Source organism: Miniopterus natalensis, chromosome 1 (assembly GCF_054644295.1).
Source record: "Miniopterus natalensis isolate mMinNat1 chromosome 1, mMinNat1.hap1, whole genome shotgun sequence".
Lineage (NCBI taxonomy): Eukaryota > Metazoa > Chordata > Mammalia > Chiroptera > Miniopteridae > Miniopterus > Miniopterus natalensis.
Window position 1 is genome coordinate 35,985,779 of NC_142081.1, and position 22,367 is coordinate 36,008,145.

At 36.0% G+C, this 22,367-nt stretch overlaps 1 protein-coding gene across 1 annotated transcript in view; it reads right to left on the reverse strand.

Annotated features, from left to right (window-relative positions):
• The window catches only part of STYX (serine/threonine/tyrosine interacting protein), a 36,672-nt gene extending 15,461 nt beyond the window's left edge, over positions 1 to 21,211 (reverse strand). Inside the window, exons 1-8 of the mRNA XM_016198121.2 lie at positions 20,867 to 21,211; positions 10,092 to 10,124; positions 8,611 to 8,664; positions 4,940 to 5,037; positions 1,677 to 1,737; positions 1,319 to 1,355; positions 390 to 429; positions 247 to 297 (exon numbers count right to left, since the gene is read on the reverse strand). Of these exons, the coding sequence (XP_016053607.1) occupies positions 247 to 297; positions 390 to 429; positions 1,319 to 1,355; positions 1,677 to 1,737; positions 4,940 to 5,037; positions 8,611 to 8,664; positions 10,092 to 10,124; positions 20,867 to 20,923 (431 nt within the window). The 5' untranslated portion in view covers positions 20,924 to 21,211. The remainder of the gene's footprint in view (positions 1 to 246; positions 298 to 389; positions 430 to 1,318; positions 1,356 to 1,676; positions 1,738 to 4,939; positions 5,038 to 8,610; positions 8,665 to 10,091; positions 10,125 to 20,866) is intronic.
• Positions 21,212 to 22,367: the final 1,156 nt, after the last annotated feature.

Sequence of the window (22,367 nt, forward strand, 5' to 3'; positions counted from 1 at the left end):
TTCTAACAATAATTACCTTGGCTTCTTAAACTAACAACTACACTAGCTCCAGAAAACCAAAAAAAAATTTAGCCTAAGTAGATAAGGTAGACAAGCTACAAAGATTAACAAACAAAGAATGGGTTATAAGGGCTTGCCTAATCAAACATGACTTGATAACAAAATCAAAAGAATTCCCAACATCTCCATTAAGCTCCATCTTAATAAGAATTTAGATTGTGGCTAGGCTTCTGAGTACTTTCTTACCTGTACTTCATTCCAAATGTTTCCATAATGTATGCAATAACAAAGGCAGCACTGAAGAGAGGGGGAAAAAAATTAGGAAAAAGTAGAAAACACAACTCATTAATTAAATGCTAGAGAAGAAATGATTATCTCTAACTTCATACCTCCTGGAGATCCCTGCATTTCCGTGGACAAGAACTTTTCCTGAAAAACAAGAAATAGTTATACTGATAGAAAAACTGCTTCGACAGCTAAAATACACTGAAACCATGTATCACACCATATTAAAATAAATCCTTTCTTAAATATTTTATATAAACCACTTGGATATTTATTAATATTCAAATCTTCACAATTTATTTACATTGTGTAGAGACTACAACACTTTTAGGTTAAAGAGATTTAAAGCTGACCTAGAATTTTAAAATAGTTCTATAGGTCCTGGTTGGGCATGGCTCAGCGATTGAGCATTGACCTAGGATCCAGAAGATTGAGGTCCAATTCCCGACAAGGGCACATGCTCGGGTTGCGGGCTCGACCCCCCAGTCAGGGGTGTGCAGGAGGCACTCAATCAATGATGACTCTCTCATCATTGATATTTCTATTTCTCTCTCCCCTTCTCCCTTCCTCTTTCTGAAATCAATAAAGATATTTTAAAAAATAAATAAAATAAAATAGTTCTATATTGATATTTAAGAAAGCTTATCCTTGCTGGGCTGGTGTGGCTCAGTGATTGAGCGTCAACCCACGAACCAAGAGGTCACTGGTTCGTTCCCAGTCAAGGCACATGCCAGTTGCAGGCACAACCCCCAGGAAAGGGACTGCAGGAGGCAGCTGATTGATGATGTTTTTCTCTATCCCTCTCCCTTCCTCTCTCTCTAAAAGTCAACAACAACAACAAAAATATATATATATAAAAAAAAAAGCGCCTCTCCAAAAAAACCGAGAAGTCAAGAAAACAAAAACTTGGGAAGAGTTCATTATGTATAATTACAACCTCTATATCCTGAATTTAAAATGAATACTAAGTAAAAAAGTTAACTAAACAAATAATTTCCTAAAAATAAACATTAGGTAAGTAAATGTTATTTACCTCCAGTTTGTAAGCTCCCATCAATAAATTCTTTAGTCTGAAGGCAAAGACAATGTGTTATAATAAAACATGTGGATTGACATAAACATAAAATACAGTGAAACAATATACTGAAAATATCCTAATTTATATGAATAAAAATTACATTAATTCAATACAACTATTTCAAGTTTATAATATTATATAGGAGATAAAATTTAATTTGAATTTAATAAATTCAAAGTGTGATTTCTAAAATTAAAAAAAAATAATATAATCCCACAAATTTCAGTCATAACTGAAATTGAAGTTTTAGAACCACAATTAAGAGGCCAAGTTATGAATCTATTTTAAATGATATTAAAATATTGATACCTACCATGGGGAAAAAACGTATTATATTTTCAACTGGATTATCTGCAATATCCAAGACTAAATATCTGAAAATAGAATATTTTGTGATAAGCACACTTTCGATAAAACTCTTTATGTATTAAAAAACTTTGAAAATTTCTAGACAATCATGAAAAGAATGCAAAACAACTTTCAAAGTATCAAATTCCCAAGAACTGGACCATAGATTGTATATTGCTTCAAGCATCTATAACATTTAAAGCCTTAAATAACATATGTAAACACTTCTCTAATATGTTAGTATAAAAAAAAGTTAAGATAGAAGAATCACAAGAAGAGACCTTCCTCCAGATCAGAGCAGACCTAGAAAATAAAGACAAAAAGTGCCTGTATTCATAGTTATTCTTCTATTTCTACCACTTCCTAGGACTACATGATTCTTCTCTGAATGGTCCTGTAATCCATCCCTCCTCACAACCCTGCAGAGAGCAAGTAAGAAGCCTAAAGTCTGAAAGAGAAGGAGCTAATCAAAACAGACGGCAGTCTGATGGAGCCACTAGTCAAACATTTACTGTTTGAACTAACCTTAAAGCAGCACAAAAAAGTCAAGAGACCACCTGTCCTGGAAATTTACACTTTGGGCCCGGCCGAGCGTGGCTCAGCGGTTGAGTGTTGACCTAGGATCCAGGCGATCAGTGTTCAATTCCCGGTCAGGGCACATGCCTGGGTTGCGGGCTCGATCCCCAGTCGGGGGCGTGCAGGAGGCAGCTGATCAATGACTCTCTCTCATCATTGATGTTTCTATCTCTCTCTTCCGATCAATGACTCTCATCATTGATGTTTTTATCTCTCTCCCGATCAATGACTCTCATCACTGATGTTTCTATCTCTCTCTCCCCCTCTCCTTTCCTCTCTCTGAAATCAATAAAGATATATTTAATAAAAAAAAAAAAAAGAAATTTAAACTTTGGAAAACATTTAAAATAAGACATTATTAATATGGTAGGCTTTTTATTTATTTTGTGAAAAAATTCCATTTCTAACTTATCCAAGATAACCTGTTTGCCAACACAATTATAATTAAGTTATGAAATTAATTTTTAAAGTTAACATTGCTTTAAAAATTACTGTTCTTTAATGATCATTTAGGTGATAACAACATCAATAAATTCAGGGCTTCTCAGAGAGAAGCTGAAACTCAGGATCCAAGGATAATCCAATGTAAAAGCCATAAGGATTCTGACAAGGACAGAGTCTTAAAATGATTGAGTAGACCTGCTATATAAAACATTGCTTCAGGGGGAAAAAAGTTAATTCAGAGTCAAATTAAAATATTTTACTGCATGCCATTTTGAATGTCAAAAACTACTAGTAGAACTATCAATCTATAAACCAATACTCTAAGGAGAAAGGGTTTTTCCATAGGAAAAAGAACCTGCTTTGGGTATTAAAAACAAATGTATAGTATGGCACTTAAAAATATAACGCTTTCATTTTCTTAATATATGTAAGTCTATATGTGTAAATGCATAATACACATATACAATCGAGAAATATTTAATATTTAGAAGAAAATATACCAAGATGTTAATTAAAGTGCATCTTCTGGGTTGTGGAATTATGAATGACTTTTTAAAGTCATTTTACAATTAGAAAAAATTCAATCTATTTTGTTTTAAAATACAGACACTCATTTTTAAAAACTAGTTTTTATTAACAGAAATGTGGACACATAGTCAAAAGTTCTATCAGTATAGAAAATATATGCAATGAAAAATAGGTCCCTTTACCATCTTAGACCCTGAATTTCCCTTCTGAGAAGCAATCACTGTCAAGTTTCTAGTCTGTTAGTCCAGAAGTCTTCTATATAGATACAAGAATATATATGACTAATGTTTTGTATATATTTTTAAACACACTGAGAGTATATGTGGTTCTGCACATTAATTTAATTTTTCTTTTAATAAATCTTAGAGATTATTCCATATCAATACACACAGAAATATTTCACCCTTTTTCATGGTTAAAGTGTACTAGTATGTTCACACAATATATTTTACAATGTCTTGTACTGATGGACAGTCAATTTTACAATAAATAAAGCAGAGCATTAAAATATTTTTTAACATATATGCGTTTATAGACACAGAATAGCTCTAGAATGATATTCAAGGAAGAGTTTTAACAGTAGCTGCGTCCAGGAGAGAAGGTAGGTAACTGGGTTTAGAGGGGGAAAGAGACTTTCGTTATCTACCTTTTTGTACCATGTGTACTATGCTCTTAGTTTTAAAAATAAAGTTAAAATAAAGAACATTAAAAACCATTAGATGTTCAACAGCACTCACTGTAAAATAAATGAGAAAATCAAATTAAAATTACATGAAACAGGATTTTTAATCCAGGAGATTTGGAAAAATTTTAATGTTTTATAATTTCGTCTTGGAGAGATACCAAGAAAGAGTCCTATTCATACACTTCATAGCGGAAATGTAGACCGATCCAACTCACTGGAGGGCAATTTGCAACATCTACTAAAATTTTAAATGCTCATATCCAGCAATACCACCTCTACAAATTTATCCTATTGATATATTCACATATGAGTTAAATGACATGTACATGGATACTCACTATACGCTATATAAGCAAGTCTGGAAACAATCTAAATGTCCAACAATAGAAGAGAGGTTGAATGAATGTTAGTGTAGTTATACCATGGATTACTGTGCTCTTAAACAGAATAACACAGCTCTAAGTAATGACATGAAGCAACCTCTAAAAAACATACAACTACAATAAAAAGCCAGTGTAAAAAACAAAAGTTTATCTGTAGAAATACGCTTATATATGTAACATTACCCTGAAAGGATACTCAAAAAGAAATAACAACTGGATGCCTTTAGGAGGTGAACTGAGTCTTTAGGGGATAGGAATAGGGAAACCTACTTTTCAATATACATTTCTTTGAACCTTTAGAATTCTGCATTATGTGAGGAAATGACTTATTTAAAATATTTTAAAACAGAACAACACACAGATTTTGTAACACAGAAACCCACATGTTCATATTAACCACTGTCGCGCCAATAAATTTAATAAAATTTTTTAAAAATTAAAAATATATATATATTAAAGGAAACGTATTTTTAAAATGATGCACTGTACAACCCATCTCTATAAAATGGATATGTACAGAAGAAAGCCTGATATAATAAAATCAACTTGAATTAAAAACATTACATGTTTGCTACATATAACATTTTAATAAATAATAACAATAATTCTTACCTAAATAATTGTTGAAAGTTTGGTTTAATAAAGTTTGCTTCAATATTTTGTCTTATGCATATTATATGGGTTATTCCATGTTTTTGTAGTATAGGTAGCTATAAAAAAAAAGAAGAGGCAGGGGAGAGAAATAGTTTAAAATACAAAACATTATCTTGCTGTGACACAGATGTTTGAAAATATACAACTCAACATTAGAATTAATATAGCCACATCTGAGTTTTAAATAAAGGATCAGCAAGAGATTTCAATGAGATAAAATTATCTTCAAAAGGCTAATAGGATTATTTTACATCTATAATTTTAGAGCTTGATGGAAGCTTAAAGATAATTTATCTGGAAAACAATACTATATAGTGGCTAAAAGCATGGGCTTTGGAGTCATGAGTCCAAGCTTTATATCCCAGCTCTGCTAATGACCTGAGCTCTGTGGCTCAGTTTTCTCATGTGAAAATGGGAAAAACATTACCTATTCACTGAATGGTTGTTAGAATTATATAACATAATATATATAAGGTGTTTGATATAGTGCCTTCAGCACATGTCAAGTGTTTATTAAATAGTACATATACTGACTATAATCTTTTTTTTCTAGAGGGGACTAAGACATAAACAGTTATTCAACATCGCTGACCTAGTTAATAATAGCAGTACCAGAGCCCAGATCTCTGGGTTACTCCTGGCCTCTCCCAATATACTTTTTGTACTACAAGACAGAATTAATTTATACAATTCACAGAATCTAATTAAACCTTTAAGGATTTTAAAATTCTACTAAAGTTAAAAAAGGCAACTCCAAATGATATCTTCTTATATTCTGTGGTGCTTTTTTGGCTTGAATTATAGAGCAATTTAACACAACTCTAGAAAATATCAAAATTTCATTTGCAAGTCATAAGTTTCAGTGAATTTTTAGATGACACGTTATTTTAATAGCTAAAATGTAAATTCCATGAGAACAAGGACTTTGTTCTCTGATTCATATTAAGTATGTGTAACAGTGATGAAACATAGTAGTTGTTCAATAATTATGTGTTCAATAAATGAATTCCTGTCAGCATGAGGATTCAGAATTAATAATCTTGAGTTTTCTATGATATTTTCATCTTATAATCCTATATATTTAATTCCCACTTTCTACATTAAATAGTCCAGAACAGTAATACTAATAATTCATAAGAGAAATCAAAGGATAATTTATATTTGCTATGGACTGAATGCTTAGTGTTCTCCCCAAATTCCCCTAACTTCCAAGGTGATGGTATTAGGAGATGGGTCTTTGCAAACTAGACACCTCAAGGTAATTGGCTTAGATGAGGCCCTGAGGGTGGAGTCCTTATGATGGAATTAAGTGTTCTTAGGGCAGCCTTTGGCATGCCAGGAAGAGGGACCTCACAAAAACCTAACCTTGTTGGCACCATGATCTCAAACTTCCCAGCCTCCAGAACTTTGAGAAATCAATGTCTGTTGTTGAAGCCACCCAGTCTTTTATTATAGGCATCCAGTATTTTATTACAGCAGCCTGAGCTGATTAAGAAAATATGATTTTCAAAAGTTTTAAATATTAATTTTTGCAACAAATTTTCTTGTCTACCAGAGATTAGAATTCAATTATTTTTGTATTTCCTAAGTATATCCTGAGTTAAGGGGAAGGGAGGTAAGCATTTGGTAGGATTAATAATTAACCAATGTTCCATATTCACATTTACCCAACCTCCAAAATGAATTCAACATTCATTCCTTTGTTTACACTTGACCTATGATAATATGAAGACATTTTAATATATATTAATGTGAGTAACTACAAGATAACATATATAATTGTGGACAAAAACAATATGAAGGCACATCGGATTATTAATAAGTAAAAACGAGCCTTATCAAAATAGAATCCACATGCAATAGCAAAGAGAGTACTTTTTTACTATTCAATAGATTAGATATAAAGCAAATTATGACCTTTTCATACCTACAAACAATAGAAAAGTTTTACAAAAGAAATAGTTTACTAGTTACAAAGAGCCATAATTTGTTCTTTTTATTAAAACTGTAATTGAATGTAATAAAGGATAGACTTAAAAAATGAATCTTAGAGTTTATTCCCTAACATTTTTCTATCTCCATTATAATTTTTTGTTTTGTTGTTTTTACATATTTTGGAATGATGGTATGAAAAGAAACATGGGTGACTCAGGGTGGGAAATAATCAAATTTGCCATACAAGCTTTTGAAGAGAACTGTAAACAAATACATATTATTTAATATGACAGATAGTATAATAGGTACAGTGGGAATGCAAAAAGCAAATAATCTAAAACCATCTTGAAGGTCAGTATTTTGTGAATACTACATTATTTGGGCAATAACTTTATGTTTGTCTTTTACAAAGTCCGTCGCATTTAAGCCTACAGTTGTCTGCCCTATCCTTTCCAACATGGTGGCAGACCATCAAAATGACTACAATGCTTCAACGGTTGAGCCATCCAGTTTCAAAAGGAATGACTAGCCCAGCCAGGCGTGGCTCAGCGGTTGAGTGCCGAACCTAGGATCCAGGCGACTGGGGTTCGATTCCCGGTCAGGGCACATGCCCAGGTTGCGGGCTTGGTCCCCAGTCAGGGGTGTGCAGGAGGCAGCCAATCAATGACTCTCTCATCACTGATGTTTCTATCTCTCTCTCTCTCCTTCTCCTTTCCTCTCTCTGAAATCAATAAAGATGTATTTAAAAAAAACCCAAAAGGAATGACTAGAAAACTCCAAATCACCTAAAATTCACAAATATATCAAATTGTATCATGAAAATTTGAATTTTTACTGTTTTTACAAAGCCTACTGTAGGTAGAAGTACTCTTTTTTTTTAACTTTTGCTTTGTTAATCCTTACCTGAGGATATTTTTCCATTGACTTTAGACAGAGTAGAAGGGAGGGGGGGCAGAAAGGGGGAAGGAAGGTAGAGAAACATCAATGTGAGAGAGGCACATCAATTGGTTGCTTCCTGCACATACCCTGACTGGGGCTGAGGATTGAACCTGCAACCTAGGTACATGCCCTTAACTGGGAATCGAACCCACGACCCTTCAGTGCTAGGGCTGACGCTCTAACCGCTGAGCGACACCCACCAGGGGAAGATCTATGCTCTTAATTGTGTAACTGAAGAAACTGATTTCAGTTTGACTATATAGGACATTTATATACACTGTAATACTTTATAACCTGGAGCATCCAGACCTCTAAAGTCTGGAAAAACAAAACTAAGATTTGAATCACTTCAATCAAAGCTAATGTGTATGTGCATGCACACACAGACACAACACACACACACTCACCTTTGACAAGGAAAGGTTAACTAAAATATCCTTATCTTTGGCGTTATATTTTAGAGGGTAAATAAATCATTAAATAGAGATCCATTATTTGGTAAATCTTTCAAACACATGGATTTTGAGAAAAATAAAATATAAAAACTCATTTGTGATTTGCGGTGAAATACTCGAGAATCACTAGCCCAGTAAAATTTGGAAAGAGGTAGGCACTCCAGAGTAACAATTACTGTTAACATGCAATTATTTGTGAACTCTCCCTCAAATAAAACTCTTACTATTAAAAAAAAAAAAAATTACTCCAAAAAAGTTGGTTAATAAAGTCTCTTGATGAACCTAACCTAAAGTTCATACCTTGCTTTTCATAGCAGAAGAATATGGGCCTAAAAACAATCCAGGTAAAATTTCCTAGAAAAAGAAAAAAAATTGAGATATTTACCATCAGCAATTTAAATCTATATAAAATATATAGCATAAAAGGGGATTTGTGGGGTGTTTTCATAGTTGTTATAATAATTTGCTAAAAAGCATGTTGTTTAGGGATCATTTCTAGCTACACTGAGGAAATGATTGGGAAGAGAAATGCAGATGTGTTTTATATATCAAATTAGATATTCCAAATTCAAATGTGGTTCTGAATAATATATTCCAGATATTTGAACTTCCATAGTGCTTTCCCCCCACATGTATTGACTAACTGCTTTTAAAGCAGTTCGGGTAAAATTAGTATTGTTACCTTTTACATTCATAAAACACCTCTAATTTTACTTCTATTCTCTGCTATAATCTAGAAATAGGCAAAAAGAAAAGCTTCCCTTTGGAATTACACCAAACTGTATTCAGCCAAGTCAAAAGCAGCACAAGATACAGTAAGATTAGAACTGTTATCTATAGTTAATAGAAATAAAGTATAGCCAGTTAAAAAAAGACTAATATCAAATGTCTGCTTACCAACAGTTTCAACAATTTAAATAAGTTCCTTCTGTATTTTGAATTAAATTTATTCTATGTGAATTCAATATAGAAAGCTTTCAGTCAGCTATATCATACTCAAGATACTAATATAACAGTTTATTTCAATAGGATATATTTGTGTATAGGTCAGATTTCTTCTACCAGCTTCTTGTGAGCAGAAATAATATTTTACTCATCTTTGCATTCCCCACAGCACCAAGTAAAATGCCTCTTACATACTCACATACTTTTAAATAATGAATTTTCACTAAGAAATAAAATAAATGTATTTTTAAAAGTCAAAGGATTCCCAGGAACAGAAGACATTGCTTGATCCTAGGTCTAGCAGAGAAATACAGAAGAAAAAGGAACTGTTATTAGAATTAGATATTGCTTAATTCATTCCACACTGGGAGTATTCAACTCAGTCTTCTGGAAGAGTTAGTTATGGAAGTTGACTGGAAATCACTAATATAATATATTATATTAGTATCTAGGGTATGATATAATCTGACTGGCAGCTTTCTATATACAGTCAACTCTCCTGAACTTATCTAGACAAAAGAGAGCAAACTGCTTTCAAAAAGAATAAAAATATTGTACCCAAATTTTCAGATGTGGAAAACAAAGTGGCTCATTAACTATATACATATATTACTACGTCTATGGTTCTAATAGAAAGGCAACAATTCATTTCCCTTTTTAAGATCAACAATTAACTTTAAATATGTTAACATTTAAAATTACTTAGTGATGAACATAAAGATCATGAGTCAACAGATGAGCCACAAAGGATTCAAATCCTTTGTGAAATCAGGTTAAGTTATTTAATTGCAAAAAAATATATAAGTTGGCTTAAGTGAATAAAAAGGTTGTCATACCTGCATCTCCCGTCTCATAGGGTAGGTCCACTCCTTAAAAATAAAGAAAAACACAAGAATAAAAATAAATAACACTATAAAAAATGTCACTCAATTAAAAGTTAACAATGTGACATTCAAGTGTGTGGATTTTTTTAAAAACAGATATACTTTAAGAATAGCCTATAAAAACAGAATTGGCTTCACAAACACCTGAAAACTTAAGTGACAAGAAACAAGGTATTCTTTAAGTAACTGGGCTTCCAAAATGATGATTATGTTACTTCATACTATGGATGGACTAGTTCATTAATTATAAGAATAGATATTCCGGAAGTTTCTCCCCCAAATAATCCTCTAAATCAGAGATATTAAATAGGCTTTTTTGGGTCATTCATGCCAACTCAAATCAACTGGCAGTAAATAGCTAAAACAATGTGTGGGAAAAGACTATGGAAGAAAAGAGTGCTGTGATCAATAAGCAGTATCTGCTATGGATGAAAGAATGGTATTTGCCATCCCTAATATAAACTGCCAAATGCTTATCAAACAGCATTTTCCGTGTCTTACTTGGTATTAAGATTCTGTCTAGTTCAATTCCTTTGAAAGATACATTTCATAAAAACATATATTTCATTCTGTCTTTGGAATACAGACCAAGATAAAGAAGTTGGAAAATAATGCAAAATGCCAATGGCAAAAGACAAAATATTTTAAAAATTAGGGGAAAAAAGCTAATTGACATGAAAAAATCAAATATAATATAGATTGTCCCAATTTGTAAATGGATTGCATACCATATTTCTAACTTGGTTCCTTAAAACTCAGAATAATAAATAGTAATTAGGTTTCTGAAGTTAAAGCTGGAATGTGGTGGTAATGGTGGGGTGGGGTCTTCCTAACCCAAATCTGGCCTTCTCCAACTTTGGCATTAGAATTCAATTTAATGTCAAGTGGTACTGGGTAGACAGTGTCTATGAGTTCTTGACAGAAGCAAATGCATTTTTCTCTCTGGAGGTACATACTCTAAACCTAAATCAGAAATAATTCACACAAGTTCCAATGAGATCACAATAAAAAATGACTAAAAAAAAGGGTGGTGGTGGAAACAAGCCACCATGAAAAGCAGATATAACTGAATTATATCCACAGACTGCAGATATGACAATGACGAAAAATTAAAAACATTTAATAGTACTGGTTGGTGTGGCTCAGTTGGTTGGAGCACCATCCTTTTGCACGGAAAAACGGTGGGGTTGATTCCAGGTCAGGGTGTGTAGGAAACAAGTGATAGATGTTTCTCTCTCACACAGATGTTTCTCTCTCTTTCTAAAATCAATAAAAAAAATCTTTGGGCCCTAGCTGGTGTGGCTCAGTGGTTATAGTGACATCCAGTGCACCAAAGGGTCATGGGTTCAATTCCCAGTTAGGGCATGTGCCCAGCCCAGGTTGGGGGTTTGATCGCTGGTCTGAGCAAGTGCAGGGGGCAGCCGATCAGTGTTCCTCTCTCTCCCTCTCCCTTCTTCTCTCTCCAGAATCAATGAAAGAAACAAACAAAAAGCCCCACATATTCTTGGGTGAGGACTGAATAAAAAGAAAAAAGAAATTATTATGGGATCAGGCAGGGATTGCCTGGAAGTGGATATGCAATAACTTTCTGTGTTGGTAGAAATGGTCTGTATCTTAATAGGAGGAAATAGTTGCACTAGTGTATACAGGGGTGGGCAAAAGCAGGTTTACAGTTATGAGTGTGTGAAAGTTTATTCTTGGGACAGGTACATGCAAAAAAATGAAACTAGACCACCAACTTACACCATACACAAAGGTAAACTCAAAATGGATAAAGAGTTAAATGTAAGACGTGAAACCATAAAAATCCTAGAGGAAAACATAGGCAGCAAAATCTCAGACATCTCTAGTAGCAATATGTTTGCCCATACATTTCCTAGGGCAAGAGAAACAAAGGAGAAAATAAACAAATGGGACTGCATCAAAATAAAAAGCTTCTGCACAGCAAAAGAAACCATCAACAAAATGAAAAGGGAGCCCACTGTATGGGAGAACATATTTGCCAACGACACATCGGATAAAGGGTTAATATCCAAAATATATAACGAACTCATACAACTTAACAAAAGGAAGACAAATAATTCAGCTAAAAAATGGGCAAAGGACCTAAATAGACACTTCTCCAAGATGACATACAGATGGCTAAGAGGCATTCGAAAAAATGCTCAACCCTGGTAATCATCACAGACATGCAAATTAAAACCACAATGAGGTATCACTTCACACCTGTCAGAATGGCTGCCATCAACAAATCAACAAACGACATATGCTGGTGAGGGTGTGAAGAAAGGGGAGCCCTAGTACACTGCTGGTAGGAATGCAGACTGGTGCAGCCACTATGGAAAGTAGTATGGAGTTTCCTCAAAATATTAAAAATTGATCTGCTATTTGACCCAGTTATCCCACTTCTAGGAATATATCCTAAGAAACCTGAAACACTAATCACAAAAACTTATGCACCCCTATGTTCATAGCAGCGTAATTTACAATAGCTAAGATCTGGAAATAGCCCAAGTGCCCATCAGTAAATGAGTGGATAAAAAAGCTGTGGAACATTTACACCATGGAATACTATACAGCTGTGAAAAAGAAGGATCTTTTATCCTTTGGGATAGCATGGAGGGAACTGGAGAGTATTATGCTAAGTGAAATAAGCCAGTCAAGTACCGCATAATCTCACTTATATGTGGAATGTAATAAACAAAATAAACTGATGAACAAAATGGATCTAGAGACATAGAAGCATGGAACAGACTGAGGGATCTCAGAGGAAAGGTGGGGAGGGGGGAGTGGGCGGGGAGAGATTAATCAAAGAACTTATATGTTTATAAGCATAACCCATGGACACAGACATTGGTCTGGGGAAGGCCTGGGGGTGGGGTGGAGGGGATCAATGGGGGTAAAATGGGGATAAAATCTGTAATATTTTCAACAATAAAGATAAAGAAACTTTGAAAAAAGAAAAAAAGAAAGTTTATTCTTATATTATTTATTATTGTATTATTTTCCATACGAACAACTATATACCTACTTTTGCCCACCTTGTATATTTATAGAAACTCATTGAATTGCACATTTAATATCTGTGCATTATGCTCTATGTAAATTTTATTTGTTAAAAAAGAACATCCTGACAAAAAAGACAGATTACATACGAAGGAAAGACAGACAGACCTTGACTTATCAAACGCAAGAAAGAAAGCAAAAAGACAGGAACAATACATTCAAACTGGTGAAATAAATAACTGTTAATCTAGAATGTATGCCCAGAAAATTATCTTTCAAGAACAAGAGTGAAATAAAAGAAAATTCCATACAAAAAAAACAGAGAGTTTACTAACAGCAGACTCTTATTAAAGGAACTTCTAAAAGATGTTATTTAAAGAAAAAGTACTACTGTTTCTATTTTAGGCACAGAAAGCCTTGACTTCTAGTACAAGTAGTCTGACTCCAGAGTCCATTCTCTTAATCACTATACTATACAGGCTCTCAATATAAGGAACTATAAGGCAATGTCCATTACATTTATCAATATTTTAACAAAATTATTTATTTTTTATTTTATTTTATTTTTAAAAAATATATCATTATTGATTTCAGAGAGAAGAAGGGAGAGGGAGAGAGAGTGATAGAAACATCAGTGATGAGCCTGCAACCCGGGCATGTGCCCTGACCGGGAATCAAACTGGGATCTCCTGGATTCTAGGTCAATGCTCAACTGCTGAGCTACGCCCGGCTGGGCAACAAAATTATTTAAACAATACTTAAATAAATGTTGACTGCATAAAGCAATAATGATTAATTTAGGGGAGTAATAGAATATAAACAAAGTATATCATTTTCAAGCCAGTAGAGGGGGAAATGTAATCAAATTGTACAAATTGAATGTTTACCTGCTTCTTTAACTTACCACCAATGTTATACCTTTTTATATTGAAAAGCTTTTAAGGAACTTAGACCAAAGACAATGTCATTTTAGTCACAGTACTGCCAGCATTGAGCATAGTGCCTGACAGAATAAGCACACAATAGATGTACATTTCAGTGATCATGGCACTAGATACTATGAATCTTTTTTCTTTTTCTTTTCTTTTTAAACAGCCAGCCTATCTTCCTGAAGCAACTTGTCAGAGCTGTGAGAAAGAAGTGATTAAAGAAGTGTACTTTTGGGTTTACCTAAAATAAAGTCTCTAAATTGTGCACGATAAAAGAAGAAAAATGGAAAAATATATAGGGAAATGAGGTTCTAGAATATCAATTTACCAAAAAAATTTTTGAAGAAAAAAATACTTTCACTAGCCACTAATTTAAAACACTTTTATATTAGATCAAGCATGAACATATGAGAGAATGCAAAATTTACCTGTTTTGTGTTTTTTTAAGTGAAAAAGGCTTCAAAGAAATTCTGAGCTTCCCTTAAGGTTGTATGCAATAGAACATGAAGGACTGCCACTATACTTATATAAGAAAGGTATTACAGGAGTAAGAAGCAAGTTACAGAGAATGAAAAATTGTTCCTACATACAGGACAGATAAGCATGCAGCCTCCTTCAGTGAGCATCAGGACTTGCTCTTTTGAAACTTAGAAGCTTTGTGTCACGGAAAATTTCATTTGGAACTATTCTTGGTCTCAAGAGTCTTCTCTCTTTGTTGCCCTAGCCCCGATTATTACCTACCTACAGAACAAATCTGAAACCTTCTTAGTCTCCCAATCCTGCTCATGCCTTTGGAATACTAAATCAAGATTTTAAAAGTCATCCATGCTCACAGTCTTGGTCTACCAGACATTCATCTGTCTGAACATGTCTCTAATAACCAAGTCTTGCCTATATCACACTCAGTCGTAATCTGTTTGCTCATGCTGGTCCTAAAATCCACCACTTTAGAAATGGTGGTATTAATGGGGCAGACTCCCAGTATAACTGACAATCTATTGTGAGTTAATATTAATTAGTAGAACCAATTTCCCAAATTTTGTTGATTAGCCAAGCAGTCCAACTCTATTTTTCAAACCAAAGCAAGCCAGCTAAGCCAAAATAGCCCCAATTGTGAGACACACCACGCTCCTAATAAAAATTAATTCACAAGTGAAAATCCTCCAATGATCAGTGATAGAGGGTGCCACATATTAAAACATCTTTCAGTCTCTCTTCTTCCTTCTCATACAAATGCAAAGCTACAGAATTTATAAAATTGCATTTATAGGGCAGGAAAATGTTCAAAGATCAATCAATCAATAAATGCGCCAAAGAATATATGATAAATGAACCAAAGGATATCGGCTATAATCATTAGGTGAAGTTAAAACTTAACTCTTATTATCAGATGGACCAGATGGGTTGAAACACATGATTTTTAGAAATGCCTAGATTACAAATTTTACAGAGGTGGGGGAGCAGTTTCGGGGGTGGGAGTGAGGATGGGGGGTCCAAGAATGATCAGAATACTCTACCTGAGTTGGGACATTTCACAAAACAGAAAAATTAGTATTCCAGTCTCCTCCAAAAAAATGTGGTCCTCTCCAGAATAAGCCCTTTCCTTTAGTTCCCACCCCTAGCTCAAGCTTTGCCTAAACCAGGGGTGGGGAACCTTTATTCTGTTTAGGGTCATTTGGATATTTATAACATTATTTGCAGGCCATACCAAATGATCAACTTAAAAATTAGCTATGAAACAAGCTCCTAGATTTATTGAATTTTGAGTTTCATCTGTGGTTGCCTTGGCAGGGCCAGACAGAATGATTTCAAGGGCCATATATGTCCCACAGGCCAGACGTTCCCCACCCCTGGCCGAAACCAAAGGACCAAAGATGTTCACTCAAAAACGAAAAGGGTTGGGAGAATATGGGAAGACAGAGAGGCATTCAAGTAAGATGCTTCTAAATCAATTATTTTTAAACCTGTTTGCCATCAGAATTATCCGGCTCCATCTAGACCAATTAAATCAGAATCAGTGATAGTGGGCCTAGCCATGGCTATTTTTTAAAAGCTCCTTGGGTGATTCTACTCTACCATTCTAAATGTAAAGGTTCTAGAAAATGGGTCCTTAATCAGTGATATTAAGCAATTGCTATTTTTGATGCTGTACTAAGTGAATCAAAAGAAAAAGGAAAGTGGAAGGGTATCATTTAAACTGCTAAACTACGATTGAAGTAAATTATGTTTCATTTTCTACCTGAAAATAAAACATTAATTTTTAAGTTATAAAACCAACAGTCCTAATTATGCAACCAATTTATTCAAAATTTGGCATTGTAAACTGTTGAGTGTTTTTTTCTTTCTCACATCTAAAAAACTACTATAATCTTGCCACAAGTAAGACTGTTAAACAGAAAACCACAGGCCCCAAATGGTATCACTCTTGATGAAAGCCCGTGATACCAAAACCTAGATTTAATCCCTGATTTTAGAATTGCAGTTTCAGCCTGTCCCAGAAACATAATCTTAATCAGTCTGGAATTTCTTATCTGTCTGATAAGACCCCCTTAGAGGAAGGTGTCCTTGCCTGAAATAATCCACTCTTAATTTCTTAGTTCCATCTTTATTCTGCCTATAAAAACCTTCCATTTTGTAGTTGCCCTTCTAGCTGCTAGATGAGATGCTGCCCCAATTCATGAATCACTTAAAGCCAATTAGGTCTTCAATTTGTTTTTACAAAACCAATCAAGATTCTTTCATTAATTCAACAAACATTTGTTAAGCTTGTGGTACATACCAGACACCGTTTAGTGAAAGAAACAATGGCAAGTAAGAAACTTATTGGTGACTGGTAAGTGATTTGGCTGAGTTATCTAGATAATTTAGCTGAGACCCGATAAGTGATTTCCCTGCGGCAGGGGTCTTATCAGGCAGATGACTCCACTAGTGTTGAACAGGAAATTCCAGGCTGATTATGTTTGTGGGAGAGGTTGAACTGCAATTAGATCAGGTATTTAGATTTGGGGCTTTCATGAAGCATGAGTGATAAGACTGTAGGCCTGTGTTTTCTATTTAAAAAAACGACAGACCCAGGAAAACTGAGTAACTCACCAAAATGGCTGAAGCCATCATCCTACATACCATCTTCAGCTGATGACAAAAGAAATTAGGAGTGGGGGAGTCAGTTATGGGAAGTTATCAGGAAAAGCACAAAAAACAAGAGTAAGGCTGTTATGCAGATTTAAGGCATTGTCTTATACATTGGTAAGAGTTTCTGGAGATAAGGTCATCCCGCCATCCCCTCTTCTGGGTTGGAGTGGGGAGACACCCTTAAAAATTGAAAATTTTCCTTACAAAGGTAAATGTCTTTTATAAAGGGTAGCTTCCACTTGGTTTCCAAAGCTTCTGCCAAATATCCATTTCTTAAAATTAACCAGCCTAAAATAATCCTTATGCCAAAGAGACATATTTTGGGGTGACAAATTCTGTTCCCCTACAGCTCTTGGGCTACAAACCTGTACAGCATGCTACAGTACTGAATACTGTAGGCAACTCTAACACAATGGTATTTATGTAATGCTTTGTACTAGACAACTACAGCGTCACTAGGAATTTTTTCAGCTCCATTATAATCTTACAGGTCCAAAGTTTGTATGTGGTCCTTAGTTGATGGAAATGTCATTATGCGATTCATGCCGGTAGTTAACTAGTTGAGGGCAAGGGAGTGCTGGCAGCCATGCAGAGGAAAATAGCAAATGCAAAGGTCCTGAAGCAGTGGGGAAAATTAAAGCATTCCAGGAATTGAGAGATGACTATCACTAAGGCCTACAGAGAAGGGAAGAAGAGGAAGAATAGCTCATAATGAGGTAGAGAGGTAGGGAGATGCAAGATCACACAGGGCCTTCCAGATGATGTTATGGGTTTGAACTTCATCCTCAAAACAATGGGAAATCACAATATAGTTTTAAACAAAGGAATGCCAATCTTTTTGCAAACTGATCTGAACACAGCTAAATTTTTTGATCATATAAGAGTGAAATGCTTGGTCTCTCTAACTCTATCTGGTTCAAGCCTGCACTGTTCCCAGGCCTTCAGGATAATAGCTTCTGCTTAGTCTTGCATATAGATATGCTAATCATTTCAGGAATTCTGCTTGGGGGTTGAGTTTTACAAAAACAACTCCTCCCATTTCTTAAATTGGATTTGAGAAACTACTAAGGCTCTCATTTTCTCAACCAGGTGCGCTCTCTCAAATCAATAAAACTCTCCTATGCCAACCTCTGAATGTTTGTTGGGTATAGACATTTCAAAGCTTTGGGCACTTTAGACTGGGTAACATTAGCACTGTTCTATAAAGAATCCCATGACCAGTATTTCAAGACACTTGGAAGAAATATTCTAGTAGAGATGATAGGATCATCCAACTATCACAGCTCGATCACATCATTTCCATTTTCACTAAAGCAAGTTTGGACTGTAATTTAACTTTCCACATAGTGCTTCCTATATGGAAAACACTGTGCTGGTTGGTCATGCTAACTACGTTTAAGATCATTTGACACTTCCCAAATCTCATTGGAAATTAGAAAAGTAACCTGTTTTATTAGTTTATCATGATTAACTACATGCCTTATTTAATGGGTAATGTTTTTCCTGCCCCAAAAGCACTCTCCATCTTCTGTGGAAATGTCTACCAATAATAAACCTCACTACCCCAGCCAAGGGAGCAGATATATGACCTAGCCTGAGCCCTTACCACTTCCTGGCTATAGTGGCTGATCCAAAGGATGGGCACATGACGTAAATTGGGCCAGCCCTCTAGATTTTTAAATACTGAAGCTTGGAGAGAAGAGTTTTTATTCCTCAACGTGTAGGCTCCATCAAAGTGTGAACCTGGAGAAGGTGATGGCCAAAACCCATACCTGTGAAAGAGCCCAAGGAAAAGCAGAGATCTTGAGAGACAGTACAGACAAGCACTGATGAGAGGCAGCAGTTCTGATTATTATAATACTGTCTAGTCAAGACCCTGAGATCAGCTGCACCTCTAGCTTTCTGGATTAGTCACTTCATTTCTTTATGCTTAAACTAGTCTGAGTTTTGCAACAAAAAAGGAAGAAACATCTAATGCTATAAAATAAGGAGTTAATTGTTGTTCAGTAGGTAACATTTGCATCATTATCTACTGGGATTTAAACATTACTTCTGTCCCACACAGAAAAGAAAGCTATATTCCCAGTAAGATTTTATAATTTTTCCAGAGATAACACATACTATATACACAATAAAAGATTAGGCATAAGGTTTGTAAACATTTTAAACCAGAAATTTTACGATTAGAGCAGGGAAGAATTGAGGTGTACTAAAAGAACAATGAATTTAATTCATGAGACCAAGGTCTTCACTGTGTGTTGTGTTACTATGGCAGATCACTTATTCTCAGTAAATTACAATTTCTTCACTTAAAAACTAGGAACGCTCTAAGTCGTTCCTAAGATTGCTTCCAGTGCCAAAATGACTGAATAATTTTGAGGATATAAAAGCATACTCCTCATTCACATTGTTCCATATTAACAAAGAAAATAGTTAAATTCATTTTTTAAACATAAATTCAACTTTTTTTTTTCCTATTTAAGAATCTAGTCTGGCACTGGCCCGGTAGCTCAGTTGGTTAGAGTGTTGTCCCCAAATGCCAAGGTTTCAGGTTCTATCCTGGTACATACAAGAAATCAACCAATGAATGAATGCATAATTAAGAGGAACAACAAATAGATGTTTCTCTCTCTCCCTCTTCCTCTCTCTCTCTTAAAATCAATAAAAATGTTTTTTAAAAATGTCTACTTTGAAAATACATGCAATTCTCAAGGATCACTACCACAGGCAAAAGATCCCTCCGGACAAAAAATGTGAACCCAAAATGAAGATATTCAAAAGAATGAATACTTGGTATAAAGTGAATGGTCTCTCAAAAACAGGGCTTTCTTTTTCCAATTAAGATATTTAAAACTAGAAATTTTAGATGTCTTTCTTTCTTTCTTGATCCTGCTAAAGCATACCTTGTCTTGTTACTAATTTAGATTTCTGAAAATTCTAATTTAGTAGTCTGCAATACCATAAACTATTTGAAACTAGCAATAGATGGGGGGACAACAACTCAATACAAACATTAGACAGGTAAGAAATAAAGTGGGTTATAAAAAGAACCCCAAGTTAGAAATCAGGAGACCAAGTTATAAAAAATTTTATTTTCATTATTAACTTCCCTCCAAAGGGCAAGATTTCTGATTTAAGCTTTCAGATTCAAATGAGCTAGCTTAAAAGTAGCTTTGCCTCAAAACAAACAAACAAAAACAACTACTTTGGGAAACTTTTCAAAGGCGCATTTCGAAAGTCAGGCCCCGGATCTATTCCACATGTGGGGCGGGGGGCATGTGTCCCACAAGTTAAATCGATGACACCAAAGATAAACCTCAAATTGAGATTAAAAGCAACGTTACCCTCGTATTGCTTTGGCAATAAAAGGGGAACCTTACTCCAAGTTACGTCCACGACGCTGACCTGGGGACGGGGGGCTGCTTTCTCTCATCTCATTAAATCAAATTTTACCCCAGACCTAACCCCTCCGCCGGCGCCTCGGGAAAGAAAGAGGAACTGAGTCAGGGAAAGAGCGGACCTCCTCAGAGCCCGAGGCTCCACCCCGAGGTCCCGGGACGCCCTCATGAGGCAACAGGGCTCCAGTGGCCCCGGAGGCTTTCGCGGCCGGGGGCCGGGGCTGCCCCTCGGCCTGCGCGTGCCGGTCACTGGCAGGCTTACCTCGGCGTCGTCTTTGCACTGTGGGAGCGAGGGGAACTCCAGCTTCACGTCCTCCATGATCCCGGGGCGGCGGACTGGTGGGTGGGGTGAGAGTAGGAGTTTTTCGCCAGCCCGACCCTCGGGCTGACAGTGGCGGTAGAGGAAGGAGGGCCCGTGGACCGGAGGGCTGACGGGCGGGCAGCGGCCTTACAACTGGCACCCGCAGACCAAAGGGTCCCGGCGACTCCGGCGGCGGCGGCGGCGACAGAGGGGCAGAGGAGGGTTGGGCGGCTCATACCCAGCCGCCATGCTGTTGCGGTCTCCCTCCCCCGGAGTCTCCGCGCCCCTCAGCAGCCTAGGCTCTGGTACAAGCACGAGCCCACAACCGTCTTCCCTCTTTCTCCCGTGCCCTCCCCGCTCCGCCCCAGCCAATCCGAGCCCACGCTAGCCTTCGGCCCGCCCCCCGCGGCCGCCAGGTGTCAGCGCGCCGCCGCCCCGCCCCTTCGCGAGAGCGCAGACGCAGGGGGCGGGGCCTCAGAGGCACCTCTGCACCAGCTCACCCGGTGTGCAGGAGGCGGGGCTGCGGCGTGAGGGAGGGAACGACTGAAGGTGCTGGGAAAGGGAGTGGGACAATCCAAACCAGCTGGCCCCTATCCTGACAGACGCAGATCTCTTCTTTGGTACGGGAATGGTCATTACATTCTAGCCACCAGTAGCTGGAAGCCGAAAGGAAAGCCAGTTTCTCCCTTCTCAGAATCCTGTGCAATCTGTGGTGAGGTTATAACCAAGAGTAATGAGTGAAACGTCCATCCTAAAATTGTTATGCTACACATAAAATGAAACACCCATCACTTTTAAGCAAATGGAAACGGTGCTTAGGTATATGACAACTAGAAAATCTCAAGAAATGGCGAATAGAAAAAGTCCTAAGAAAAACGAAATTGATAGCTCACTCAGTAAATTGTACACAGTACTGAAGTCTCTCCCATTAATTTGAAATTTATTAATATTTCAAATGGTGATAAAATATGGTTTTCAGAATCTTTTAAAAAGGACTCAATTAATACTACATTGTTAATAAAGATATGATGTTTTCTCTGGGCCTAGGGAGATACCATTATCCTTTTTGTTTTTAAACAGAAGAGGAAAATCAAGTTTAGAAGTAGAACCCACACATTTAAGGTTTGTACACCAAACTGATTCTTGAAAAAACAAACACCACAAAATTAAAAAAGCAAGTCATTTATTAAATTGCAAATTACAATGGATACAGTAAAAAGAATCACATGGATATTTGACCTAGACCCCCCATCTTATTTATAGTCATATTTATGAAATGCATTGTCAACAGATAGTATAGAAATGGAACTCGTCAGTAATTTGAGTATTAGATGGCTAGCTTCAGTGATCCATTTTCTCTACCACTATGTTTTCTTTTAAAATTATAAAAAGGCATACAATACTCTGCTAGTTTTTAATTTGAAGAATGATTGTACAATTACCCAGGTCATATACTGTTTGG